The following is a 12,121-nucleotide window of genomic DNA, read 5'->3' on the forward strand; positions in this document are numbered from 1 at the left end:
TTCTTCTTTAGCTTTCCATTCCACTGGTTCATACATTTTCTGATACAGCTGGTACATAATACCCTGGTTCTTCTTAGTACTCCAGTTATTCGATCCCTACTCTGATGTGCTGTTTTGAATGAGCAGTGTGCATTCTTAAGGCAGAGGCTGACTCAGTAGTAGCAGTAGTATGGCTTTTTCTACAATAACAATTTAGGCCTATTCAAAATAATAGCACCACGACAATTCACTAAATAACTCAAAATTCAACCCTGAAAAGGGCCATTTCTTAAGAAAAGCTTGTTCCTCTTCACTTTTATTAAATCTTACACTCATTTCATTCCAAATTATTAGTGTATAGATTTTTCCGCTGCCAGTATAGTGAATTAATATTTTCCCACTCATCGGGTACTCCTAGGAAACAGATTAGTAAAAGGGCATAGTTTTTGCCCTGGGTGTCTCCACTATTCGACCCTCTCCCCACCGAAAAAGGACAAAGAGTGTTTACGAATCACGGCTTTCTGCGGCTTGGTCATTCCAGCTCTGGAACTTTGGACTGTTAGATCGGCAGTGTAGTCCTGTTAGAAGTAACTAATCTCATATCTGTTCTGTATTGAAGATAACAATAAGTAAAATTGTATTGAATAGGTGGACGCAGTAAATTTTATTCTTGAAAGAATTTTACTTAGTGTAGTCCTGTTCATTTAAAGTGAGAGAATTTGTGGTGTTTCCTTTGATAGAGTATTTCATATGAAAGCGTTGCTTTTAGTCGTGCCATTCCTACTGACGTCATTGTAATGTATGTTAATTTCAGTTGGGAAAACCACTAAGACAGTTTTTCTGAGGATGTAAAAAGGCAGATGGAGAGGGAGTGTCTACCATTATAATGAAAACTCCCCGACCTGATTGTGACCGATGGTTTGCAAGCGGGTCTACCATTACAGTGAAAATTCTTTAACTCAGTCTTCATATGAGAAAAGATGTTTGGTGTCTTCCCCGTCGCGTTTCTAGGGTAGCGCTAAGAGCTATGCAGTTTAATACAATCTTGCCCACACGTGTACACTTGAATTCCGTATACAGTGTAGAATTCTGTAGCGAAGCATGGGTACATCAGCTAGTTATTATATACTTTTTAATTTAACAAGAAACATGATCCACTGTGGAGGTGACAGTTGTAACTTGCTGAGATGCTCACAACAAACTACAGTGGAACCTCGATATCTCAAATCACTTTGGAAGCTAGATTTTATTTTATTTCGAGTTATTGAAATTTCAGGATATAGAGAATATCATTTTTGAGCATGTGTAACTCATAATTGAATCATATGTATTTACGGGCTTATACTGAATACATTATTTTTTACAGTATTTAAACATATACAAACTATTTTAATGCATCACTTTAATTATAACCCTTATTACAGTAACTTTTTAGAAGGCAGGTTGATTTTGGAATTAGACAGTAGTGAAACAAGAAACATACCTTGGTTAACGCCTTTCGAAAAAAATCTGTTAGTCTCTTCTGTTTGTTACTGTTAACCTTTCCTCCCTTCACGTTGAAACTTCTCATCAGTACTACACAGCCGAGATTCGTGAACGGAGCTTGTCATCTGCGAGTTTGGGGGTTGCTTTCATATGTGACCCGTAATTAATTTACACTCGAGAGACAGGGAGGCTTCGCTGATATTCTGATCATTGGAAATTTTAGATTTTCGGTTCCCGTCATATTAGCTCCCAGCATCACTGTAAACCTTTCTTTACTTGTTAATTGTTCCTCACAAACCACAAATGCCATATTGGACAGTTAATGTTGCACAAAAGTGGAGTTACAGAGTATTTTTTGCTTCAAGGGAGAAAATGTTTGCTTCAAAAAATTGAGAAATTTGTGTAACCGAATTTCGAGTAATAGAGAAATAAATACACGTGAAGAATAGGGCAAATGGCCGGGAAATTTAGGTTACTTGGAGATACTGAAAATTCTAGTAATGGAGGTTCGAGATATCGAGGTTCGACTGTATATGATTAATAACATTTATTGGGCATTGATATCAGATTTCCCCCGCACCTACCCCCACCCCATTTGCTTACAGTAATTTATGAGTGAAAATAACCTTAAAAATAAATATGAGCACCACTGTTATGAAATTGGATAAAATAAACTATGAATTAAATTGAGCATGAAAAATCTTCTTCAGGTTCCCAGGGCATTTTGATCATGAGCTGACGAGAATTGTATTCTGCTGGTATAATCTTACCTGACACTCATTCATCCCTGAAAATGATAGGGTAATAAGCCAGGTATGACTTCACTAATGAAATAAGCTGTTAATGATAACTATTTAATTTACTCTACGACTCTCGTATGGTTACAACTTTTTTGTTGCTTAATAGTAAAAAATCGCTCATGATGCCAGTCTCTTCCATACTGCTGTCATATAATTAATTTAAATCATCAATTAAATGGCAGAGTTCTCATTTTTATGAGATAGGAGGCTCAAAATTACGTACAGTTAAAAGTGTTGCACGACTCAAGTTGTTTGTGCGTGTGAAGAGGTTGAGGGAGAGCCGAACACAAAGACAATACCAGGATGAGAATGTACATGGAAGAAGACCAATTGGACAACCCAATAAGAGGTGGCTGAGTAGGATGAAAGATGATCTGGAAACTAGAAGAAAAAATTGGGAAACTATAATAAGAGAAGTAGTAGTTCAGGATAGAGCAAAATAGAGGTGAATCATTCATAAACAGTCTTTCCGGGTTGCTGGAAGCATACAAATATGACGACGATGATGATGGAAGGGATGCAATATAAGTGCATTTGGTGTATACTGTACTACACAATTTGTGATCTTTGTTCAGTCATGACATTATGAGTTTCAACCATTTCAACCATACTGAATACATTATTTTTAACAGTATTTAAACATATAGATATGTATCGAATATAGATGTCTTGCCATTCGAGATATCAAAATCGATTCCTACGTTATCTGTATGATTAATGCCAGGAGCCTATGTTGCATATCCAGACTAGATCTGTATTTCTTCTGTTGTAGAAGACTTCCCCCAGAACAATCAAGATTTTCTTCTGAAGACTGGGAACAAAGTTCTCTGCAAAACGTAAAGAGTTTCACCTTGTTTTCCTGACACGGCCTAAGCCCAAAAGCCCTTATAATCTCTACAATAAAACTACTTATTTCAGATGAAAACAAGAATATGTTCATTTTATCCTCCAAATATGTTGGTTTTTTTTTTTCCATCAGTGAGAAAGTCTCCTTTCTTCTAATTTAAGAAATTGATGGTTAGCCCATTTTTGCGTGCATCCATTCAGTCTAAGAATATGCAGTTTTTGTTGTACTCTTATATATTCTGTAGCTGTAAGAAGAACTGAAATCTACTGATTCCTTTTTTCCTTTCAGATCTTGACTGATATGGAAGATTCCCAAATATCTGTTTTACCTCCTGACCTAGCTGAGGAAGCTCAAAATTTGCGCCGTGAATGGGAAGCCCGTAACCGCCAGCTAATGCAGGAGAGATTTTTTAGTCATGTAACTCACAATAGCAGTGCTCTCTCATCTATTTTACGTAATTCAGGTAATGAAAGATGCATTCAAATTGTTCTTGGTTAACTACTACTTCTGCTGCATGAGTGTATGAAGTATACTGTTTTTACATCCACTTGTAAATTTCTCAATTTCTTCTATATCCTTTTTTAATCTGCTTTTCAATGTTTTCAAAGTCAAAATTTATACTGTGTTGTAAATGTTACCTCAACCACCAGTAGGAAAATGTTCATTTGCCAATGTAGAAAGTGAGTACGTTGAAAAATCCTGAGTTCAACTGTATGGTGATCAGCATTGTCACATCCAACCATGATGTTATGGTTCCTAGTTCGATACTCGGGGACATTGAAACACTACTCACATGGTAGTTGCCATCATAAGTGCAGTATCTACGAGTGTAGGAAGCAATTAAATGGCACTGTTTTCTGTCAGTGGCCTTAAATATGAGCGAGGCAGAAGGTAGCAAGCAGACTAGTAGGTGTGTTATGCATGCCTGTTCAGGAAATGCCATAGCACATTGGCTACAGACTCGGGTTCACATTGGGGAGGAGGCTGGTTCGGATCCCCTTGAGGATGGTGTTTTTTTTTACAGTATTGACAGATGTTATCAGAAAATCTATTTTTACATTGTACCAGCAAGTCTACACATTGTTCCAGAACCTCATTTTTTGAAAAAGTATGTGATTTTCTTCTGAACAGATCCAGACATAAAAGCTCGTTCCAAACAGTCACCAACCACTGCACATAAATTTAAAACAGATTCTGGCACATCACTTCATGACACAAGAAAATCTTGAAGGCTACGTGCCATGTTCGTTGCCTGTTGAAGAGTCAAGCTCTGTTGATCAGTCATTAAGGATGAGCTGTGTGTTTAATAGAAAAAATTGTTAGCCTAAATTATGTAATATTGTATTATAGGAAAATTTTATTCTGTTGTTAATTTAATATTTAGTGCCTGACAATAAAGTATTTTAGTGTACCATTTTCCACCGAGGTAGACACCTCATTTGCAAATAAAGAGATTTTGATTTGATTTGATTTTGGGGTTGTCTTCCTCTTCCTCCTCATCACATGGATCTCTATCATTCATAATGTCCTCCACAATTTCCTTATTGGTGATTTCTTTGTGGACTATTACATCACTATCTACATTGATATCCTACGTTGTACACAAATGCTTCAAATTCTCCTCGGTTTCCACATCATCCAACACTTCACTTTTGCTGCGTCTTCTGTAAAAACCACTCCAGCTTTTCTAAAGCAGTTTGTGATTATGTCTGCATTCAGGGATTTCCATGCAGCAGTAAACATCTGCATTGCTCCCAGTGTGTTGATGTTAACGTCTTTATTCGTGGCAACGTTGCACAGCATTCGACGGACCACACGAGGTGGGTAATGCTACTTTACTGCATGAATTATGCCCTGATCCAGCGGCTGCAGAATTGAAAGACTTACCCTAGATGGCATATCCATCTGTCATGTATTTGGAGGCAAAAATAGAACTCTTACATGCTCCAAATGGCGAGGCACACAATTATGAGAAGAGCAATTGTCCAATAATAGAAGTAGTCTCCTCTTTTTGGCCTTCATCCGACATTCCAAGTCCAACAACCACTCTTTGAATAGCACAATTTGGAGGTTACACATGCCCATGTGTGGGAGAACTTCTTTGGCTGCCATCTTGAACATGACAATAATTTGGCAATACCCTGCATTTAATCACACCGACTCTAGTTGAAAGTGCGAGATTGTATATTTTGGTCAACTCTACATACTGAAGATGCAGATGTTTATACACTTCCTGAAGGGTTTTAATATTGTCTTTGAGTAAATATTTCACAAATTTTTCTCATCTGTAATGAGGCTATAGCAACACAAATACGTCCCACACTATGAAACTCACAATTATGTTCCTAATCCATAAGCACTGTACAATATCGGACGACAAATATTAGCTACCTTTCCCTGTACAGCTCAACACAAGACTACATTTCTAGCTTCTGAATAATTCAAAATACAACCGCAAACTAGCTTCCTAGGTTATTCAACATCCTCACTACTAATCAGCAAGTAAAACCTTTCCGGAAGCATAACAGCTTATTTTCCAAACGTACAATTTACACAGTGAAGTTCAGTAATTCAAGATCTTTCCCTGTTATCGCGCACCATTCCCTGACATGCTTCTGATGGCGAGAGCTCTTATCTGTGTTGATAATCACATTCCACACACACACACACACACACACACACACACACACACACACACACACACACACACACACACACACACACACACACACACACACACAAAGAAGAACATTTTCGGGACTAGGAAAAGTGTGATTGTACTAAACAGTAACAGCAAAAAATCATGATGTGGTATGTTGTCCCCATTCTACCATCTACCCCAGACTAGTTAGCCACTCCCAAGCGTGCTCATTTCCAACTATGATGAAAATAATGCCCTAAAAATACATACACCCGGGATTTTGATTGGGGATCATATAACAAATATGGACATGGTGAGATCAACTAAAAGCTACAAATAAAGTAGGTGAAGCATGATGTCAATTTTGGAGGAAAAACTGTTTATTAAAATAAACAAAAAAAATATATAAAAAACCTAGCAAAATATCAAATGATCCAAATTTTTACATGACTCAGAATTTTTCTTTCAGCTTGATAAAGTCCATCTTGAGAATCGAAAATATATTACAAATATACAATGTATGCAGACACACATACTTCCCATATTGAATCAAATCTTGAAATTTCATTAATTTTAACACATTGGCTTGCGTGCTCGCACCACGCCACTGGCTTTATATTTGTTAATAATAATGTTATTTGCTTTACGTCCCACTAACTACTTTTTTTAAGGTCTTTGGAGACGCCGAGGTGCCGGAATTTAGTCCCGCAGTTCTTTTACGTGCCAGTAAATCTACCGACACGGGGCTGTCGTATTTGAGCACCTTCAAATACCACCGGACTGAGCCAAGATCGAACCTGCCAAGTTGGGGTTAGAAGGCCAGCGCCTTAACCGTCTGAGCCACTCAGCCTGGCTTTTTATATTTGTTAACACCTTTAATTATAGATGAGTACGTTCCCTTACCTGCACCCTTGACATTGCAGTGGGGATCCCTAACCTTAAGAAAAGACTTGATTTAATGCGCAAAGGGAAAACAAACTAATCTGACTGTACAATATATAACACGCTGATTGGTAAAACATCCTACGCACAAATATATACACCTCGAATCGTGAGCAATTTCATGAGCACAACAAACACCATGGATCGGAAGCACACAAAATAAAATCACATAAATGGCAAATATACACAATCAAAGACACAAAAACATGATGTCGTATTTTCCAGGGCTCTCCAAGAAAGCATGCGGCATTCACGCAACACTTGGTAGAAAATATAAAGAAACATAATTTTACACTTCCTATTTAACGTAGGTTCCTGAAATGAATTACATGACACAAAATCAATCAACTGGTGGACTGTATAATGACACGCTCAAAGCAATGTGGGTTCTTGAAATAAATTACATGACACAAATTCATAAAAATAACAGAGTAGGCTTTAACTTTCAACATTGGTTCCTGAAATACATTACTTGACGCAAATATATTCCTCCATGCGGTAATATCATGAAAGAAAAGCCTAAGGAAACGCCACAATATAAAAATCTTGTCCACTGCAACAACTGTAGTAACATGGACAAAAACAATAAAGTCATCACGAAGTATAGGCCACTAAAATAAACTCTCCTCAATAGACGCACATATTGAACCCTTTGGTCCACTCTGGAGGATACCTACCTTCCTTACCTATCAGCAAAATTTAATGAGATCTGTCTCTTAGGTCGTTTCGGGTTGTTCGTCACTTGCTGAGGTAAAGGTAGGGCTCAGTTATTCTAATCTATCTACTCAAATGAAAGATCTATTCATAAAATATTTGTATTTTATTTTTGGTAAAATTTACTGAAGAAACTAATCATTTGAAATCCATGTATAATTCGGACTCTATCTTGTCCGCTTAACACCACAATCACTTTTACACAGAGGGGCCGAATACTGGTTTGAGCCTTTGACTTAACTGCCTGATGGGCATCCTTACTAGAAACCAGTGTCTCAATTATTAAATAAAGAAAGGAAAGTCTGGAAATCCTTAAATTTGGCTTCCATGTGAGACTACATGTACCATCATAATGATTCTTGATGGTCCAGCCCTCGTAACACAAACTCTGGACTCTGGGTATAATTAAGGCAGTCCAATCGGTGTGTGCCACACAGTGGTTATATGACATGGACCCTTAATTGAATCGATGTGACCTGCGACTATGTCGTGGACTGACCTCTAAACTTCTAAGTTACTTTAAAGTCACTGAGGTTGATGACCCCAAGACCATTCAAGTTCCTAAGCTGAAGGCTAAACACAATTAAATCACATCAGTTGATGACCAAAGTTTCCACTTTACTAACCCCAGCACATTTACTGCTCAATCATTTAAAGTCAAATAAGGCAACAAAAACGCTTACAATACTTCGTGGCAGTAAAATAAATTACCTTCAGATATGTCCCCTTAATCGTTACGTTAACATTTAAATATTCCCAGAAAATAAACTAAGATTTCCAGAATGCATCTCCAAGTTATTCGCTTGCTTAAAAGTTATTTCACAAATGCGGTTCCACTGAATTTAATAATTAAATAAATTAAAAATGATTTAATGAAATCTTAATGAACAACAAATTCTATCTCCACGGACAAATGGTTTCTTTCACAAGTCCCTACTCAAATCCTGAACATCAGTTCATGTTTAATGTTTATCATCTATTGTTATTGTGCAGCTGCAAAAAAATTTACATCATTTATTTCCAGTATTATATCTTGTTTCATGACATCACACTTTAATCTAATCTAATCTAATCCTAACCATTATTAATACTTGGATAACCCTAATAATCAAGTACAAACCAAAAGTAACTCGCCGTATAATGTAAGTCGATTACGATGTAATATCTTGTCATAACATTTCATAAAGTTTGTGCACCCTCACGAACAAAACAATCATCACTACCACCACTCTATATTTTGGACAACCCTGAAATTGGCTAACCTCACTCATTATACTCTAACTTTATGGTTTCAGATATACATTACGATCTCAATTAAACAAAGGCACAGTATCTAATAACCTACACGCTATTTCCGGATGATATTTTCAACCAATTCCCGCAGTTAATGATCTCCGCTGCCAAGAATGCAGTCTCGTTTCAATACATAACACTACACAACTTCCGTTATACTAAACTGTCCGCTATCGATCAGCTGGCGGCATTGAAACACACACGACCCTCACTCTGTCAGTTTCGACATGAAACACATGTCTATCGTCATACATGACTACCTCTAAGAATGAACCCCTTTGACTTCGCAAAATAGAACAAAATACGATATTCTGACCAAACAAATATGCACATAGATTTACTTTTAAAGGTCCTACAATAATTGTACACAACGCAAATTAATACCGGCGTGGATTCTCGCACTCTACTTTCCATCCCAAACGTATAAACTCTTCCTCGGGCTCACACCAAAGTCCCGGGTTCACTACAGGCGTCCAATCACCTGATCCACAAATCGTATCTCGACTCATACAACAAATCTAACCTCTGGTCTCAAACTCGACGACTCTCACTAACAAAAGAAAAAACTGGAAATAAAATACTTAGAATCCACGACGCCTAATAACGCACAATACTTTAATGATGAACAGCTTTGCATAAAAATTACCTTGTATATTAAAACTGGATTTTCACAAAAATGACTGATAAATTTTACTGTTATTATTGTCACTCAGACACGGTTTAAATGGACATAGAATACGTTACACTTCGTGACAAAATTCACCGATCTGCATTACTCAGCACTACATACAGCGCTTCCATCCAATTGAAAATGGGTAACCACGGATCCCTTTTGCACCAATTCCATCAAAATGCCAACTGAAAATTTTACGTCAAATAAACATCTTAATTTGACATCACAAAATATAGGCAATAAATACACGGAAATGACGATCTACTTTGGACGTGATATCACTTTGAAACCCTCATTAATAACTTTTTACAACATTACATGGCGTTCGCAATACTTTAAAAATTTATCCAAGCAAAAATTAAACAAATGACCTTTCGTCATATTTCTGACATTCGCCAAATTATATGGATGACCAAGTGCGTCATAAATACCCGTTTCAAATACATATAAGTTTGACATCATAAAACAAGATATAGTAGGCGGTAAGATGGCATATCACCTACCTTATTTTACGTCAGCGTTCATCTTTGGCCTCACCTGCGACCCTCTGTCATTTATTTAGCCATTTTTACATTTCTGGCTGTACATATCATTTTTCTTCCTGTTCCTGGAAATAAAGCATTAAAAAATGGAAATGCCCTTTACTTATAGTTATGAATTTCATTGGTTCCGTATTGAAGTGGGATTACAACAAAATTAAATTCTTTTCAAGGTCCACCTATTCAATACAATGACGTTTTATTGTGATTCAATCACATGTCAAATAGTCAAATGGTACCAGTTTCGGCATCTATGTGCCATCATCAGCCTTGGGTACAAATTAAAACAAGTATATACATTCCTAAAACATCTAAAACACATTTTAACACATTATAAAATAACATACAATTAATGTGGTGATACATGAAATACGATAAAATTATGATACAATTGGTATGATATAAAATTCTTAAAATTCCGGCTGTTCGTTACATAATTCAGTCTGTGTGCATCCGGGTGAATTTTTACAGTTGTATGCTGTAAAAACTGTAAAAACTGTAAAAATTCACCCGGATGCACACAGACTGAATTATGTAACGAACAGCCGGAATTTTAAGAATTTTATATCATACCAATTGTATCATAATTTTATCGTATTTCATGTATCACCACATTAATTGTATGTTATTTTATAATGTGTTAAAATGTGTTTTAGATGTTTTAGGAATGTATATCTTGTTTTAATTTGTACCCAAGGCTGATGATGGCACATAGATGCCGAAACTGGTACCATTTGACTATTTGACATGTGATTGAATCACAATAAAACGTCATTGTATTGAATAGGTGGACCTTGAAAAGAATTTAATTTTGTTGTAATGCCCTTTACTTGTCGCTTTCGTTGATCACACTCGACTGATTGTATTTATTACCACACAAATCCTTTCTTTACCACACACAAATTTATAAATACTTCTTCGGTATCTTAACCGTCCTTTTTATACAATTACTTCTGCTCAAAAACTATCTCCACATGGAGTCAGGACCCCAGCCACATCGGCTAAAATCTGTTGGTTGGACTTAGTCTACTTCTTGTCGATCGATTTGTAGAACAGTTCAACCCTCTGTCTTCAGCGTCAACGATCGAAATGCAGGGGTTTCAACGTGGCGTCCCTTCTTATTTATAGACAGTACCCCCTCTCTCCAGGCATTTTCCCTTTGGCGCCAAGAAAATTTGCGTAACTTTTTTTACTTAAATGAATTGTATTTAAAAGAGTTTTTGATGTAACCACATATTTGCTAGTGGTAGTGTTCCTGAACCTTTAAAATTTATTCTTATTAAATTAACTGGTTAAATGACCTCATTTGATAGGTACTGTTTTTTGTCGACTTAGCGTGGGTAAATTATACATGGGCGTCCTGAAATAATCCACAGAGATGGCCTAGCAGTCTCAAATCTGTCTCACTAAAGACCAAGTGTCTTATAGATAAATACAGGACCCTCATTATACTGTGTTCACCATTAATTCTTTCATTTAAATATATTTATTCAACATAAACTTTCTTCTGTATCCTTCCACATTCGACACGTGCGGATGACATCACGTATCATCGCGTGGGAATGAAGGTAGCCACCTCCTTGCCACGTGTCACTTCAGTGATATCGAGAAATGTTCAAGCTCCTCATCACAATTGACATGGGGCCTCATGTAGTAACTTTCATACTTAAAATTCTTAGGGCACCAAGGTTATTGGTTCAATATCACCCTCGCCAACAAACGGCGGAGTGACTCAAAGCGGAGGTTCTGTCTCCCAAAAGAATGCAGCAACCCTTTACACACACTGCTCAACAGTCTACCCAAGGCGAGTCACAAAATCATAAACTGCAGGCCTTTCAAACGAGGAATGTGTCCTCTTACTCAAATCGTACTAAGCCATATCACTTGTCCTAAGGTTGCCGAAACTGAATAAGTATATAAAATGACGTCTAACATTCATTGCATGAAAAGAAACAAGACTGCGCTGGTCACAAATTAAAGCACTCGCGCTCGTAAAGTTAAACATGAATAATAAAGTGTCCAACTCTGTAATAAATATCATAATCTGAAACTAGGAAATTGCCACATAGACAGTCGATCATGTCTGAACATCGGAAGTTTACTGAAACATCTCAACCTTACAACTCGAGAAACACACATTAATAACAATAAATTTTACAAAAAATTGATTCTAATTATTCAGAACATAGAATACAAAACTGGGTTCAA

The 12,121-nt window shown here is 36.8% G+C and overlaps 1 protein-coding gene across 1 annotated transcript in view; it reads left to right on the forward strand.

Annotated features, from left to right (window-relative positions):
* The window catches only part of HUWE1 (HECT, UBA and WWE domain containing E3 ubiquitin protein ligase 1), a 1,366,532-nt gene that overhangs the window by 1,126,999 nt on the left and 227,412 nt on the right, over nucleotides 1-12,121 (forward strand). The window contains exon 46 of the mRNA XM_068226019.1: nucleotides 3,400-3,574. Coding sequence (XP_068082120.1) covers nucleotides 3,400-3,574 — 175 coding nt within the window. The remainder of the gene's footprint in view (nucleotides 1-3,399; nucleotides 3,575-12,121) is intronic.

This window comes from Anabrus simplex, chromosome 2 (genome assembly GCF_040414725.1).
Source record: "Anabrus simplex isolate iqAnaSimp1 chromosome 2, ASM4041472v1, whole genome shotgun sequence".
Lineage (NCBI taxonomy): Eukaryota > Metazoa > Arthropoda > Insecta > Orthoptera > Tettigoniidae > Anabrus > Anabrus simplex.